At 47.8% G+C, this 16,701-nt stretch overlaps 5 protein-coding genes across 5 annotated transcripts; 3 read left to right on the top strand and 2 right to left on the bottom strand.

Annotated features, from left to right (window-relative positions):
- Window positions 1–244: 244 nt before the first annotated feature.
- ONS95_010096 (uncharacterized protein) lies at window positions 245–1,482 on the top strand (the record flags this gene model as incomplete). Its single annotated transcript, XM_058503664.1, has 1 exon — window positions 245–1,482. Exon 1 carries the CDS (start codon window positions 430–432, stop codon window positions 1,480–1,482), a length of 1,053 nt encoding a protein of 350 aa, XP_058360377.1. The 5' UTR covers window positions 245–429.
- ONS95_010095 (uncharacterized protein) lies at window positions 1,044–12,694 on the bottom strand. Its single transcript, XM_058503663.1, has 12 exons — window positions 9,409–12,694; window positions 7,716–9,294; window positions 6,845–7,501; window positions 6,431–6,767; window positions 6,345–6,376; window positions 5,494–6,234; window positions 5,272–5,447; window positions 4,454–5,180; window positions 4,341–4,405; window positions 3,522–4,286; window positions 3,290–3,465; window positions 1,044–3,187 (listed from the first exon to the last, which is right to left on the bottom strand). Exons 1-10 carry the CDS (start codon window positions 10,072–10,074, stop codon window positions 4,170–4,172), a joined length of 5,097 nt encoding a protein of 1,698 aa, XP_058360375.1. The 5' UTR covers window positions 10,075–12,694; the 3' UTR covers window positions 1,044–3,187; window positions 3,290–3,465; window positions 3,522–4,169.
- On the top strand, window positions 10,696–12,100 carry ONS95_010094 (uncharacterized protein; the record flags this gene model as incomplete). The annotated part of the gene is made up of 2 exons (XM_058503662.1): window positions 10,696–10,996; window positions 11,124–12,100. The coding sequence occupies 2 exons, from the start codon at window positions 10,696–10,698 to the stop codon at window positions 12,098–12,100; spliced, it is 1,278 nt and encodes a 425-aa protein (XP_058360376.1).
- A 579-nt stretch (window positions 12,695–13,273) lies between the features above and the next one.
- On the top strand, window positions 13,274–14,019 carry ONS95_010093 (uncharacterized protein; the record flags this gene model as incomplete). Its single annotated transcript, XM_058503661.1, has 3 exons — window positions 13,274–13,461; window positions 13,513–13,718; window positions 13,778–14,019. 3 exons carry the CDS (start codon window positions 13,274–13,276, stop codon window positions 14,017–14,019), a joined length of 636 nt encoding a protein of 211 aa, XP_058360374.1.
- Window positions 14,020–14,548: 529 nt separating this feature from the next.
- ONS95_010092 (uncharacterized protein) lies at window positions 14,549–16,385 on the bottom strand (the record flags this gene model as incomplete). The annotated part of the gene is made up of 3 exons (XM_058503660.1): window positions 14,549–15,363; window positions 15,415–16,220; window positions 16,270–16,385. The coding sequence occupies 3 exons, from the start codon at window positions 16,383–16,385 to the stop codon at window positions 14,549–14,551; spliced, it is 1,737 nt and encodes a 578-aa protein (XP_058360373.1).
- Between the last annotated feature and the right edge of the window lie 316 nt (window positions 16,386–16,701).

Genomic DNA, 16,701 nt, shown 5'->3' with positions numbered 1-16,701 from the left:
AGTTGCATTGCGAATATCATGGTATGAGCCGTGCTGAGGTCCATGATTATTTTACATGAGCAAATCATGATGGTCTGAGGTGACGAAGTCCCATTTTTCACCCATGTGACTGCAACACTGCAACACCCCGCGATTGAAAAGTACAAAAGGAAAGAGTCGACTGAAAAGAGACGCTAGCATAACACTAGTCTAAGATTCCACTGGAGATGCTACCTCCTCTATTCAATCTTCAAGATTTGTCGGTCAAGCTTCGAACTCCAATTCCAACCTCCAACCTCCAACCTCCAATCTCCAACCTCCAATCTCCAACGTCCAATCTCCAACCTCGGTGCTCTCAAATTCTTTCAGCCAATCTCCAAGTTCAGCGTCATCTGCAGCTTCCCAAATTTTCAGCAAATATTCCCTGCTTCGATTTTCATTGCTCCAGACATGGACAGCCAACCTTCAGGAGAGTCACAAATGCCTTCTTCCAGCAACAAGAATGGTCTCGAATCTGACGGTTCCCCAAGTAATGTCCAAGATCCTAACAATAAGAGCTCACCTTCACCATCTCAAGCGGGAGTCTCCACCAACGAACATCAACAAATTGTCACTGAGTTCCAACTATCACTTATTCAACTGACTCAAGAGATCCGCAACCTTCCACTGGACAGGCAGCAAGCCATCATTCAGAGCGACGGATTCAAACAGCTCCAGCAAGAAGCCAAGTGCGAGCAGTTTCACACGTACCTCACCGATATTCACAACGAACCTGTCTCAGGCGTTGACTCTCGTACTGCCTTCAATCTCTGCGTTATGCTCGATATATCAGACATCTCACGGAACTTGCAGAAAGTAGTCCGTTCCTCGAATCGTCACACTTACAAAACCCCTCAGTCGGCCAGCGGAACTATCGATCATATCTTGAGGTCGATTAGCTCACTCATTACGTTCTCAGATTCACATAAATTTATCGGCAAGTTCCAAGATGCTTATTTTCAAGCAGGTCTAGTAGACCTCAAACCAGAGAGCCATGAAATGATGCGTGGTCGCATGCTTGGTTTTGATTATCGCCTCCAACTTGGCCACTACTGGCACGAGTGGTGCAATCTGTTCGTCGATGTCAACGTCGGAAATGACAAATTTGGTGCCCTCCTTGCGCTTCTTGCTGTTAAACGAGTTTACAACGGGCAGCCGGTAGATCCAAATTCCGAAGAATACCAGGAGGTGATGGGCACGCAACCAGAGTGGAGTGCAGACATTCCACCAAGAGAATATGGGACAGACAAGGCCTGGGAAATGGTATCGGAGGGGATGTCGAACACCCAACTCATGTATGTCAGAGACTACATCAACAAGTATATCCCCCGATTCGTGAGCCTGACAAGTTTTCTCAACCCATGGGCGACAAGGCTAGCAGATGACAAGACTCTGAGTGAGGATGAGATCGCTAGGTTTGAGACTGGAATTCAGGCCGTATTAGAGGAGAGTGGAGGAGTCTGAGCGAGAAAAATCTGAGACAACGGGAGATGGGGAGAGGATGACAGTCTCAGAAAGGCAACATTGTTGGAGGCTTGTCACCTTCTAGGACAATTTGCGGCTTCGATGGAGGCTTGATAGCACCCGGCTTGTCATTTCAGGACTCGCTTTCCATTAACATAGCAATCGACTTTACTTTGAGAAATATTCCAGAGCAGCACAGGACTTTCGTCACGGGTCGTCACCCTGTTGGACCAGGCCGAAAGCTTTTGCAGCAGGGGAGCAGCAGACCATTTAGCAATGATGTCGCTTGATGCTTGGAGACTTCTACCTGGGGATCAAAATAAGCTTCGCACATCATTTCAAGTCAAACGCTTTCCGAGCGTGAGGCTGACTATCTCTTGCTTTCGGGGCAAATGGATCCAAGTGCCGGTCAGCACGCTAATCTCGCCCGCCCCGTTCTCACGTAAACATTGCTAAGCGAGATGAATTGACGCTAGGTATCAATATGGATGGGTTTGGGACAGTATGCAGCATACTTCAAACTCAAGCATCCTCTATAAATATCAATGTACCGTAAATAATACTCTCCACTTCATAGTCTGCATCATAGCCCCAAGTGCGCGTCCGTCACCCAGTGGCCACCTGCAGAACATCGATATCCTCCACTCTGCTTAATCCATCGGAAACCAGCCGGACATATACCCATCTCGCGCAGCCTAGCTTGAGCTTGCTGTTCTAATTTACGCCTTTCCTGCTCCTCCTTCTGTCGTCTTTCCAACTCTTTCTGAATTCTTTCCCTCTCATCCTTAGCCTCCATCGCTCGAATCCTCGCTTCTTCGCGTTTTCGCAACAGCTCGTTGGCTTCCGCTTCGTTCTTAGTTTCGATGGCTCGAAGAACAGCCGCTTCTTCTTCTGCCTTCTTCTCTGCTTCTTCAGCACGACGGATGGCTTCTTGTTGATCTTGGACCATTCGCTCGTGGTTTTCAATTATCAGTTTTGCAGTCCCTTTATCATTCTCCAGTTGGGCCCATATTGCGTCAGAGACTCCGGAGTCGCGAGAGTCGGGGTCTGGTGAAGTCGCAGCTGCCGGAGATGGCGATTCTTCGAAAAATTCTGAGGCGACAGCATTAGCGGTAACCATCGAAGTGGTGGGTTGTGGAGGAGCGCGTTGGGGATTGTCCCGAAACTGAATTGGGCCCATGTCTGCCTTCGATACAGATGGAACGGCATTGCTCCTGGAACGGCGATCAGTCAACATGCTGTGAATACATCGCAGCGCAGTATCGTGTGGCAGCACTAGTTGATCCATCTTTATCGTGGAAGATGCACATTCCAGGTACACAGCTCTGACCATACTCTTAGCGAGTGTCTGTACATCTCTCGCATTTCCCCAAGCCGGAAGTTTGGAAAGCTCTGTGATGGGTTTGAGAAGCTCCTTGTACTTCATAGCGTCGCGAATAGATGGGATCAGAATTTGACTTTTGCTGAGACGAGACTCTAGGAGCTTCAAGGAGTTTTCGGGCCGCAGAGGTGGGAATATGATCTCGTCTGCGAATCGGCTGCTCAGGCCTTCGTTGACTCGAAGGAGGTTATTCATGTCTGCGTCATAGCCCGCAAGTATGACGACGACCTTTCCTATAAACTTTTGCTTTGTGAGGTTGTCCACAAGCTCGTTTACAGCTTCTTGAGCAAACAGTCCTTCTCCGAGCCGATACGCCTCGTCAATCTGATAGCATTAGCAACCAGATTTCGTTGAATAATTGAGGCTGGAGCTCAGACACGTTATGTCTGACTTGAATTGAGAAGATATCTAGAGCTTGTAACTTACGAAGAGAACTTTGCCGAGGCCTAACTCCATCTGAGCGATTACTTTGGGCCCAGTCTGACCAACATATTGCCCGATGAGATTCGAAGCAGAGCATTCAATGACTTCTACCTGTGAAAGGAACCCCAAGTCATAATAGACTTGGCCAATCTTTCTTGCGGTTGTTGTTTTCCCAGTACCTGAATGGGTATTAGAGATAATGCAAAGAGTGACATCTGGACAAGAAGGGACTAACCAGGCGGACCCTTAAATATGAATGCAAACGGTATCTGCTCTCGGGGATCTAGACCCTGAGCTCGCATACCTTTTGCAACCTGAAGATATCCACCGAGCTTTTGCACGATGTCCTCACATCCAATCACATCTTTGAAAAGCTCATGGAGATTAGTTTCCGCTCCCGTGGCTCGGTTGAAGTCCGGATCGAAGTCTTGTGGTTCAAAGACAAAGTCTATGGATCTATCCTCAAGTGGCAGTAATGACTGTCGAGATTGGTAATTGCTCTTCGCTTTTGAAATGATATTTTCCACATCGCCACCGTTCCCGAAGTTAAGTCCGTTTCGTTGTCGACCAAGTGCGTCGATGGCTACGGTTATGGCCTCTTTGGTGGCACCCAAACCCTGGCTCTTAAGCTTGAATTCAAGGATCTCTTGTAGCTCCGGATCGGTAAAATCCTCGAATTGGAAGGCATCTGCAATGGGAAATCTTCGAGTAAGGCCCGGGTTGACGTTTTGGAACATTTCGACCATTTGTGGCTCGTACCCAAGGAGTAAAACGCACCGATCTTCGCCGGGCACACTTTGGATCTCAGCGACAAGAGTATCGATCACCTGGTTCTGTCAGAGATTGAACTCGAGAGAATACGAGTACAGCTCAAGCCATTTGATTAGCTTACAGCAGTTTTGTATATGTCGTTTGTACCACCAGCTGTGCCAGTGCTAGAGTATAACATATACGCCTCGTCGATGATTAGAACTTTGCCTACAGTAGTCGTAAGTATTGCCTATTGACAGATGTTAATGTTCGGCAAATTCGCCAATCAGTAAAGGAGGTTCACCTTGGTGTTGGCTTCTGATTGACCCATGACGCTCCCAATGAAGTCCGCAGGGTTCTTGACAACGACTATTCACGAGTTAGTCAGCTAGGGGAGAATAGGATGACTCCATCTACCTTCGCCGTTGCTCAACATCCCAATGGCCGCCAGTATCTGGCCATACAATTTTGCCACGGTAGTCTTGCCTGTACCAGGGGAGCCCAGGAAGCAGCGGTTAAGAGAAACCTCGACAAGAGGCTTTTCGAGAAGTTCCCTGTTGTAGTTGGTTTTAATGAGATCGATCAAGAAGCTGACTGATTTCTTGACGGATTTCAAGCCGGTCAGATTCTGTAGACGAACCAAGGCGTCACAAGTCAAGATTGCTTGTGAGGGATCGGGTCCGATAAGGTCTTCCTTTGTCAGTAGATAGTCGTCCGAGATCAGGCCTTCTCGACGCTCGTTTGAAAGCCGATTTGACTGTCGTTCTCGTATTCGAGCAAATAAGTTCTCAAGAGCTCGAGCATTACCAAATCCATCACTGCCCCTACCTTTTCCAAGTCGACGTACAGCAATGCGCATATATAGCCCGCCAGGCCCATCCTCAATGTCCATTGTCCCGTTGTAGAACTTGTTGATCTGGTATTGAAGCATCTGTAAAAGCTCACCGTCCTCGTAGTCTTCGAAGTGGAGGGTATAGGGAATTCTCGAAGGAAATCCCGGATTGGTTTCAAAAAACTTCTCCATCTGCTTTCGATAGCCTGCGAAGATGAAGACGACTTTTCCAGTAAGATTCTCAATTTCGGCAAGAAGGTAGTCGAGAACAGTTTTACCTCCAAAGTTGTGCCCCTCTGCAAGTTGATATGCCTAATCATTTCGTCAGTACATATTGTGATGATCATCACCATTATTTGTTTGGTTCCCAGATGAACTGCAGGTTCCAATTTGACAAGCTCACCTCATCCACGAAATAGACACCGCCATTGGCATTTTCCAGCTGCTTGAAATGGTCCTGTACCTCCTTGATGCCACCGTGGGCAAGACGTGATCCTGTGGTCTCAACAAATCCATCTCCCGTAAGTACTTGGAGGGATGTGAGAACTTTGGCGTAATGCCTGGCGACAGTTGTTTTGCCTACAGGATGTCAGATTCATCCCCAAGTCAAAGATCATAGACATACCGGTACCGGGGTTTCCTAGAAGAACGAGACCAAGACGTTCTTTCTTCAGATCGGTATTCTGACGAATCGATGTCTCGACTTTCGACTTGATTTTCAAAACCTGTGACTTGACGTCTTCTAGTCCGATCATGGACATGATATCGTCAATAGCTGGGTTGTTCGCGTTTTCCTGGTCTTTTTGGCGCTGCCATTCGGTCTTGGAGGCCGACTTGCTGTGATCAATGGCTATTCTGATGTGCTTTTGAATCTGACTTCGCGTCGTGGGAGTAATTTTGGACGGACCAGAAGTCTTAGGAGGTTGAGAAAGCTTTATTATCGGTGACTGTTGCTTCGCAACCTCTTCGGAGTCAGAGTCATGGTCCGGCTTTGGAGCATTTACAGCCGCTCTTGCTCTTGCCTGCGCAGCATCTAGATCTTTTCGCTTCTGCGCTAGAATACCAGCTTGCTCGGCCTGAAGCCTCGTATCTTGCATACCTTGTATGAGTTTCTCTAGCTCTTCATCTAACTTTGACATCTCTTTCAGATGATTCTGCTTCATCTCCTCTCGTCTTATCTGATCTTCCAGAGCCTTTTTAGCTTTCTTCTCTGCAATCTTCCTGTCGCGCTCGCACGGGTTGCAAGATTTTGGACTGCCTTGAAAACATTGCCAGGATTGGCTATGGCCATTTGGGCATTTCTGCTTCGTAACTGCATGACACTTCATCTGGGAATGGTCAAAAAGTTGATGACAACTGCTTGGGCCTATATCACAAAGAATTGTCAGAATTGTGTCAGAACCACTGCGTTGAGACACGAACACGCAGAACTAGGTCAGATATGCCAGGAAGTTAGATCATGTTTTTGACACTTACACTTGTGTATTTTGCACTTTAATAAAGTACCACTTGTTAATTCTCGTCAGCATCCTTTGGGAGAAGTGAGAGTTGTGAGAGCATACCATGGCTCATTGCAGCCTCCATCCGTACACACTTCTTCAAATTTATTTGGTGTACAGAGCAGCGCGGTCCGATCCGGGTGCTTCTCACACTTCACTGGGAAGCCTTCATACACGTGACCGTTTTGTTTCAGGTGATCGAAGAGTTTCCGCCAGACTTCCTTACCTTTGCGGGCATTCATGAACGTGTCGGAGTTGCCAATCATGATCAATGCATCGCGTGCTCGAGATAAGAGTACGTTCAGTCGTTCTGGAGCTGCCATGAAGCCAATGTCGTGAGATTTATTGCTCCGGGTAAGGGAGACCAACACGATGTCGCTCTCTTCTCCCTGGTAATTGTCTGGGACACCGGTCAGTACTTCACATGTGGAACACTCCTCCACCGCATCATGGTCCAAATAATGAGAGAATCCATACCGATGGTTGAGATCCTCAGAGACGGCTTGGATGTCTTGGAACCAAGGTCCGAAAGAAGACCTGCCCTGATGAGATCAAATTTGTCAAGGTCATTCAAGATCGGATCATTCTCTTTAGCGAGCTGATCTCGGAGGAGCTTTAGTTGACCAAGGTAGGGTGTTATTACAACAAGTTTATCAGATCCGTAACCTTGCTGAGCTAGGTATCGCACACATTTCAGGATCATTTGCCCCTCAAAGGCATTCTCTTTTGACGATGTCTTGCCATCTCTCATTTCTTTGGAATTCTTCAACTCAACCTCTGGCTCGCGGTGATCAATGAACATGACGTTGTCTCGGAAACCACGAAGGTTAGGGCGCTTGAGTGTTGAGTCGGCATCCGTCAAATCTGGGTAGGTCAGGTGCCGGACCATTGATGAGATCTCTGGTCGCATGCGATGCTGCTTTGTAAGTGTCACATGTGGATAGCCTTTGAGGACGAGTCTTTCAAAAAGAGAGCGATTCAGATCAAACCCATCACCCTGTTCGACACTCAATTCATACGAGCACTTTGGCCGGAGTTGTTGATGGTCTCCGATAAGAATCAATTGCTGCGTGTGCGGGCCAAGAGACGTCAGGATGTGAGCTTCCAAGATCTCACCGGCTTCTTCAACGAGCACTAAGTTTAGAGTAAGCATATACTGGATTCTCGAGTGATCACTGACGAAAAGAACATGAAAATACAGTGCCATTCCGTGACGTACTCAGAGCGCTGAAGATATTGACTCAGACCATGATTGCTTGACGCATCGCAAATAGCGTGAATGAAATATAAAGAACATATCGCAGAATCTAAAACTGGATTCTACGAGAGGGAAGATAGTAATACTGACCAATTCCAGGAGAAGCCGCATGTATCGCAGAAGCATAAGTTGCCGCCCCATTTGTTGTGCAAGCAATGACTCTCTTGCCCTTTATGATGCTGGCATCCTTCTCTCCAAATATCCGGGCTAATTCAGATTGATCAGCATTGAAAGCCCTGCCGGTTGTTCGCATTTCAGTGACAAGGTCGCCGAAAATAGCATTTCTCCAGCGATTCATGCAACTGTCTCTCATCATAGGGGTCATCTGCCAGATCGTCGCTGCGCCTTCTGGCTGGACATGTTGATACACGCCTGCATTCATTTGCCCACGAGCCCATCGGTCAAGAAGGTGGAATGGATCTACTGCTTTGTTTTTCTTTCCAACCCGGGTCATGCCATCATTTTCTGTCGGAACGGTGAAGGCATCAAAGAACGCCGGCTCTTCGAATTCGATATACTCCAGAAGATGTCGTTTCTGTACATTGGTAGAATGATATCGCTTGAAAGTATCCCGAAGACGTCTTTCATGTTCTTGAAGTTTCTGCTTAAGCTTATCGATTTCAGCCCAATGCTTCGCGGTGAGTTTGACAGAATTTTGCTCGCGAAGCATAAGAGGTTTCGTACGATCCGTGGACTTGCCTCCAAGACGAACCATGTCAGCTGATGGGATACCAATTTTCATCAGGTCCTCAAGGAACTGGTCGAGGGCATGATTGGTAAAGCAGACAACAAGTACGACTTGGTCAGTTGAGTCGTGAAGTACCTTCGCAACCAATGCTCCGAGAAACGATTTACCAGTACCAGGAGGGCCTTGTACCATGCTTAAGGACTGTGAAAAGCATGCACAAAGAGATCGCATTTGGGACTCATCTAGTACAACACTTGTTTTTGTTCCTAGGACTCGTTTGAGGTCCCGTCCTTGCATTGACTCGAGTTTTCTCAGAATATCAGATGGTCTGCAGGTTGGTTCAGCAAGAGATTTTCCCTCCTCCCATTGCAGCAGCTCTGACGCAAGAGGAAGATCACTCATGGCTTGAAGTCGTCGCAAGAAAGGCTCGTATGCAAAAGTTGCCGAGTCCAGCTGAACCAGTCGAATGCTCTTGGCTGTTTTCATCCGGAGAAGCGCTTCAGACAAGGTATCGTCTTCTTGGAACTGGACAGTAACTATTGCCGGGACCTGGGCTAACTCGTCCTCGTTCCGTAGAATGGTAGGAAACGCAACAGGTTCATCATCGATAAAAAGGCAAGCCATATTTCCATGGCGAAGAACGTGTCGGTTATCACTGAGGTACGATTTGCGCTTGCTGCCGGTAATGTTTTTCATATTCGGTAACCCGTTCTCCACGTGAAACTTCAATCCCCACGGAGCACGCTTTTTTTCGGTCCCCATTTCAATCCCGCGCAGCTTCAAGTTGTCAACAGTCAAGCCTTTATGCCGGCCAGTCTTGGAGCCCGTCATGATTTTCATCTCTTCTCTGATTTCTCCAAGCATATCTTCTCGAAGGAGTCGAAACTGGTTGTCTACATGTAACTGCCGACGAGTAGCAGCGAACTCGGGGTCGTCAATGAAATTGGCTGGGCGAAAAAAAGGGCGATCTTGAGAAAGAAGCTGTAATGTTCAGAATATCAGCAATGTTCATCTAGTCATGTATCTGGAACACTCTGGGTAACAAATCTCTCCCTGGGACAACTTGGAAGAACTGGACTATGCTCGACTACGTACCTCGTCCGCTGTGGGCATGATCGTGATACGTCGATAGTCTGCGTGATCGTTACCATGCCTTCCCCCAGGCTTCACATCGGCATCAATATGTAGATCCTCGTCTGATAATGGAAGTGAGTGCTTGATTTTCTGTCCTAGATTCCGTGTGTCTCCATCTGATGAGTTCAAGATCAGGTCCAAGATTGAGGAGCTGGCAAGTTGAATATAAACAGATGAGGCTGTTCCAGGAAGACGGACTAGCTGTAGAAGCAGCCATGAATATGCCGAAACAGCTTCTGGACAAAGTAGAGAATCCACAAATGCTTTAGTGAAAGCGTCCCAGAAGAATGCTGGTTCGACGATACTGATCAAAATTTTGGACAGAACGGCTCCAGATTCTATGGCTTTCAATTGTGGAGACTGCAGGTATTTGAGAAGCTGTAGTGCATTATCGTTAAGGAATGGACAAGATGTGTCAAATCTCATGGATGCTTGGAGCGCCACCCGACCCGAGGGGCTCGTAAGGATTTTGTGTGCGCATGTTGCATGATCTGGTTGAACACAGACGGATTCCAGAAACAGTTTCCCATCTCTTGAAGAATTAAGAATTCTTCTGCCATACAACACATCGTTGAAGAATTTGGAGAGCCGTAGGAATCGGGGGTCATCAAGACTTGGTGACGCCATTGGAGATCTGGTTACTTGAATGACTGCCTCTGGATAAGAAAGTTGTATTGACTGATTGGGTTGGCGTTTCTACCCCAGTAATATGTGCTTGAAATCGCCTGAACATTCAAAAAGAGGTCAAGACAAGCCGGATATATGAACTGGCTGGACAAGGCCAAGATCACTTCTCTCTCCTTCACAGAGATTCTGTACCAGGATACCGACATACACGGTGAGACCAAAACGGTTTGCTTTGTGATAAGTGAGCCACTGGAATACAGGGTCTAGCTTTGAGAAGGGCGCCTCGCGGAGAGGACTGGCTGGAGCGAGCCCATCACAGCCGTTTGCTGGTCCCATTTGGAGGGCTTTGCAGATGCTTCTGCAAGAGCTGCCTATTGAAGATCATGTTTCTTCCGATCGTTGGCTGGCTGCAGCCTATGAGACGGTCTGTTTGTTGGACAACGGAGCCTTGCAGCACTGCTGTTGGGTGGCTGAGAGGAGAAATATGACGACCATGATAATGTGAAAGGCAGACGGTCCTCTTGAGGTCGAGTCTCCGCCACGATTGCGAGAAATAAAGCCGAGTGCGCAAGAACTACTTGACTGTTCTTGTTCGTCATAAATCCAAGATCCTATACAAGGATGATGAATTCTCAAGATACTTGTCGTGGAGGTTGGAGTCGGGGAAGTCGTGGGTGGAGGGGCACAGCACGCGGCAGAGGGGTGGGGCAAACGCGTGGTTGGCGAGGACTGGGAAACTCAATTCCCATTTCAGCAGAACAATCAACACCACCACCTGCTCCTCAGCCTCTGGGGCCAGCAGTGGATAGCATCGATGTGAATGCACTTTTGGTCGAGCTGGAAGCTCCAATAATACGAGATGTTCGCTACATCGCCTCCTACAACTGGGTCAACGGCAAAAGCCCAGAGATTCTCGTTCCCGGTATGCCCTTACATCTCAGTGTACTCAACAATACAGCCTGCTTTGTGACGGGTCGCTGGGCGAATAGTGATCTTCGTTAAGTCTTGTTTACTTTACCATAACGTTCGCTAACATCTCGATACTTCAGGATGTCCTCCAGCTTGGAACCCACCTGCCGAAGACACACGACTGAAGCCAGACAGCGAGGATGTATTTCGAGATATCAACGCCGCTAGATATCCCGCATACCCCCTGGAGCCTGCTGTTCGATCAGTGCTTGCTATGCGGCCGAACTTCGAGTTTAATTCTTTGGACATAGTGGGATGTGGTAGTACACTCGGAAATCTTATGAGGTGCGCTGGAGGCCAATACAAGCCCTTTCGATTCGGCGTCAATGTGGTAGGCGACACAGTCCTCTTCATTCGACGAGAGAACTCCCCTACGGACATCATTACGGACCTGCAGGGCTGGGGTCATACGTTCCCAGAAGCATATACAACTTGGGATGCAGACGTTCGAAACTCTTGCTCACACCAACGAATCATTCAATATGACTTTGGCGGGTTGGATATACTCATCCGAACAGAAACGGACGGCTATGTCAAGCCAAGCAATTCGAAGCGGGCGTTTGATACCGCAGGTACTAGTGGAGGTCTCACACTTGAGGACACGCTTGACAGAATTGCCGTTGGTATCGAAAGACCATCTCAGAGTGGAAAGTTGAAGATGAGAATGGCTGGCAATGTAGTTGCACAAGGTCAAATTTTCGACATCAAGACACGGGCCTACTACAAGTCCTACAATATGGAAGAGATACTTCCCAGGCTCTGGGCGAATCAAACCCCCAATTTTGTCATCGCGTACCACAATTCAGGCCTGTTCGATCATCCCACGGTTACCCCCATCAGGCAAAAGATTCTCGACTGGGAAACAGCCCACTCGTCCCTCTTGGCTCGGTTCCACGCTCTCATCAAGCGAATTATGGATGCGGTTAGAGACTCAGACCACAGCTGCTTCGAGATCAGCTGGGATGGCAATGGCCCTCTGTGTATCTCGGAGCAGATTGAGGAGGGCAGGACTGCACTTCCGTCTGACCTTTTGAGCCTCTGGGGCGACAAAGAATAGAGACTGGCCTTTCGGATTGTCTCGGCCGTTCCAATTGAAATCTTTGAGGTTGTATCGGGCTTGTTCCTAAAAATATATTGTCCCAACAGTGAGATGTGGTAGCATAAGATGCGTCGCAACTCATGCAACGGCTGGTAAATCTACCTCGCTTCCGTATTTTCCCCAATTATTCGTTGTGCGGGCGGCCCCGAGACTGGATCACTTGGAATTCCCCAGAATTGTGGTGGTTTTATCAGGTGCTGCTGTGAGCTCGGTTCTTTCTACCGTTGATTTCAGCCTCAATCTTTTAATTTGAATAAACGAGATTTGGCTATTTTTACGACCACATATATTAATCGCGATGCAGGTGCAGATGGCTTCTATTAATCATATATATGACCAAGTGCTCATGGGTACTCCTGGGTCCGAGACTTAGCGAATGGTACTCTGCAAGGCATTGTAAAAACCTTTGCTTCTCATCGGCATTCGGAAAAAATATCTCTTGGCGTATGGTTGCTATTTTCAGATCTTCAAGATAACCTTATTTTATAATGGGTTTTACAAGAGAGATCGACAGAATCGTCAGCAAGTGTTGAGCCTCCTTTCTTCGCGGAAATGATAAGCTTTATCAGATTGTAGAATGTGTGGACCTCCTAATTGCAACTTCTCAAGTGTGAGGTTTCAAATATGTGCACTGAAATGATCTTTGGCGCACATCATGAGAGACGTCTATTAATATCTCACGGGCGGAGGTTGTCGAGCCATGATATCGACCCAAGTCGAACGCCACGTTTTCTCGCTCCGTGGTTTACAATAAGCTTTCCCGGGCTGGAAGGCCGGATCTGGTGACCCTTAATGTTGTCCTCCTCGGAATCAGGAACAGATTCGATAACGCAACATGAGCTTCCCTGCCAAACCACAGCTTCTACCCTCGTATCATGCTTTAGGCTGGGATTTAAATGATACTGGGCCAAGTTGTGTATATTGCTGCGGGGCAAGGCTTCCAGCTCACTTCCACACCATCAACAGCTATCGCCCTACTTACTTGTCACCAGATGTCTAACACGGACTCAGTATATAGGTTACGACAAGGACCCCTCTAATACCGTCTTATTTCTTTTCTCCATCATCTACAATATCCAAAACATCAGACTAAGGACTTACTTTCAATACTTGATCCCTTCATCTGAAAACATGCTCAGCACACTTTTCACCCTCGTACTTGCTGCTACAGCAGTAGCTTCGCCTGTCTTATTGGGCAATGTCGACACTGGTAGTGCAGCGCCTCCACCAAATCAGGTCACCATCAAGAACTTGGTATACGGAGGAAGTGGATGCCCACAAGGCAGTGTTGGGTCTTTTATCTCGCCTGACAGACAGACGTAAGTGAGAATGATTCACAAGTAACTAGCCCAGCTGCTGACAATCACCAGCTTCACCCTCATCTTTGACAGATTTGTGGCCTCCATCGGTCCTGGCGTTGCAGTCGCTGAGAACCGCAAGAACTGCCAAATCAACCTTGAGCTCCAGTACCCAGGTGGTTTCCAATATAGCATTCTCAGCACCATGTACCGCGGCTACGTCGATGTCGACAAGGGAGTGACTGGTCGTCAACAAAATACCTACTACTTCTCTGGCCGTAAGTTTGCCCCACTCCACGGTACCTCCAACACAAACAGTCTACTAACTTCCCCACAGAATCCAACCAGATCTCTTCCGGCACAGACTTCAAGGGCCCAAGAGCAGGCGACTATGCTATTACTGATGCTATGCCCCTCACATCCACCATTTGGTCGCCTTGCGGCAGTACTGCGGCTCTCAACATCAACTCTCAAGTCCGCCTGACATCCACCGTACCCGCCGCAAATGGTGTCATCACCGATGATTCTATTGATGGCAAGATTGCGTTCCAGGTTGGTGTTCAGTGGCAGGCGTGTTAGTCAGTGAGTCTCAATTTGAGCACGAGGATGTGGAGAGGGGGAAAGTGGTTCATTTCTCTGCTGGTCTTTGCAGATCAAATCGCGAGGGCGGTCTGGTCCTGTGATTCAAGCTCTTCTTTGGGGATGGTTTGCGGTGCGCATGAATAGCAAATCCTGAGTTCCTATGAAGCCAATAAAAAAATACTTTGAATACTTCGAATCTCGGGCCGTGACCTTACCAAGACAGCAGTACCTAGGTAAATTATGCCACCACACACCCTTCACGTGGTCTGATCATTTCGAATTTGTCCAGGTACGGTGCATGGCCTTGATCGGACTCTTTTCGTACTATAGGACGTCCTCCTGAGGCTGATATTGTGCTGAGGGAGGTGGAAGAATTTCAGATACCGAGCCTGAGAATATACTGGAAGTGAGAATTGGCAGAAGGGTTGTCTCAAGAAGCTCTATAGCAGCGTATGTCCTTAGCTATTCCGGCAGTCCACAGGTATAAATGGTACTTGGATCGGTTTGAATGTTCAATGTTCATTGTTCAACTGAGATTGAGGACAACAACACCAATCTCAAGTGATTTGAGACCCGTCTTGGACAGCATCCTGCCACTCACAGTCCATCCAGAATCTCCGTACAGCACTGCATCTATGGAAGTCGCACTTTCTGGCAACATGATTGTCACAGTCGAAGAAAAATCGACATACTCTCCAGAAGCGACACCAACCATCATCTTCCCGTCAACAATCCAAGCACTCGCATCGACCAATGGTTCGCCTGCAACTGGCAACCCCTTAATTGCATTCGTGCCAAACAAGAACTTCAAGCCCGTTTGACTCTGAAATACCTTTCCAAGTTCTCCACTCCTAATATTGACATCCGATGTGCTCGGGTAAATCCAATATGTGAGCCCCTTGGCGTTGTGATTGATAGCTAGCATCATCATGTTTTCAACCTCTGCAGCACTTGGAATACCCGGCCAATAGCTCTGGTTCCCGAATGCTTGGATCACTGCCCACGTCGGCTTGCTTGACTCTCCTTGGATATTTTCTTGATAACTTTGAATATCGTCTAGTCGAGTCGAAACATCTGTGAGCTCGCCCACGCAGTTGTCACATCCGCAGTCTCCGTAGGTCAGGTTGCAAGGTGTGTTCCAAGGAATTGACCAGGTAGCATTGATCGAGACCGGGTATGCATCCTCGAAGACTATGTCGGCGCCGGAGCTGTATTCTGCATAATAGAAATTTTGGCAGTTCAATACTAGAGACACAGGATGATAGGGGTCGAGTTCACGGAGTTGGTCGTAAGCGAGTTTGGTTGAGTTCAGATTGTATGCCCAACCATCGGGCTCGTCGGCTATGTTCAAGTCAGCGATGGGAACATCAAAATCCTTGGAGGTGATATTACCGGTGTACCACATCAGAAGAGTTGTGCGATTCTTCCATAGCGCTACCTGGTCATTGATACGAGTCGAGTTCTGAAATGCAAATCGCATTTCGTAAATATTGAATAGATTCAGCTCGTCCATTCGGTCCCAGTACTGTCTAAGCTCATCCACAGGATACGCTTGATCGGGACGCCCACCATCCGGGACAATACTGATAGTATTGAACCCCTGCGAGGCGTATGTATTCAGGTTGTTGAAGGTGATATTGGATGGTGTCACATATCCTCCGTCAGCATATCCGCCATTCGGGAAAATCCCGTACCAGCCCTTCCAGTCATTCGCTGCATTCTGAACGTAGAGTCCTCCGAAGAGATTGTCAATCTTCACAGCACTTCCGTATGTACGTGATGGTAAGACGTATATTTCCGTGGAGGCAGAATATTTTTGCAGGCCATCAGGGGAACTGGCATGAATCGAAATTGGCCAGGGCTGTAACCGAGGTTTGAGGGATGAGAAGGAGAACTCAACGATGTTGCCAGTCGTGTTGATAGGAACTGAATTGGCAACAAGCAGCGAGCCAGATTCTTCATTGAAAATCTCGTAGTCTAGCTTTATGAAGGGACCTGAAGGAGTATTGGGTGGGTCGTATGTGACATTGTTGTATGCTTGTCCAAAGGTGTGGGATATGGAGGCGTCCACGATGAACGAGCCTGATTCATCACTTTCCAAGAATATCGAATATCGAGGCTGGACTTTGAGATACAACAGCGATACATTCTGCGCGGTAGGAAACTGGAATTGCCCCCCAGGATCCAGAGCATTGTTGCTACCGGAGGTCAACATTTGTCATGTGACTTAATAAGACATCAGCTCACCTGCTCATGTATGGCTTTCCGCACCATGTTGGAACATCCGATGGAGCATTGAAAGCCAGTACTGTGTTAGCTGAGAAGGCCGCCAACAATATCATAGCCAGGCGCTTCACATCCATCTTGATTTCCGAGTCACCTGGCGTGGAGTGAGAGAACGAGAGGGAGTCCGACGCCACAAAACGAGTGATTGAGGGAATAGCAACCAGTGAAGCACTTTTATACCCCTATCCTTGGATAGAGGCCCAGCCTTCCCCTCACCTGCTTTCTTGGAACTGGCGTCTTGATCTGCAGTCACGTGCACGTATCTTCAATGCAACGTTCCACGACGAGAGTATGGGGAAGAGCCGTGACTTTATCCGTTCTTGTACCATAATTTAGACAAACTTCTTGTTTGGCGAGATATGAAGTTCTGGGCATAGTATGGTCAATTTCGGG

Source organism: Cadophora gregata (assembly GCF_030347475.1).
Source record: "Cadophora gregata isolate MNR1 chromosome Unknown scaffold_4, whole genome shotgun sequence".
NCBI classification, from domain to species: Eukaryota; Fungi; Ascomycota; class Leotiomycetes; order Helotiales; family Ploettnerulaceae; genus Cadophora; species Cadophora gregata.
The sequence above is the reverse complement of the archived record's forward strand: the minus strand, read 5'-3'. Positions and strand labels throughout refer to the sequence as shown.

Bases quoted from the DNA above. Each gene is read 5' to 3' on its own strand.
- ONS95_010095 (XM_058503663.1), bottom strand. From the start codon at position 10,074: ATGGCGTCACCAAGTCTTGATGACCCCCGATTCCTACGGCTCTCCAAA. The intron at 9,295-9,408 runs GTACGTAGTCGA...TGAACATTACAG, and splicing joins TCATGCCCACAGCGGACGAG to CTTCTTTCTCAAGATCGCCC. The intron at 4,406-4,453 runs GTAGATGGAGTC...ACTCGTGAATAG, and splicing joins GATGTTGAGCAACGGCGAAG to TCGTTGTCAAGAACCCTGCG.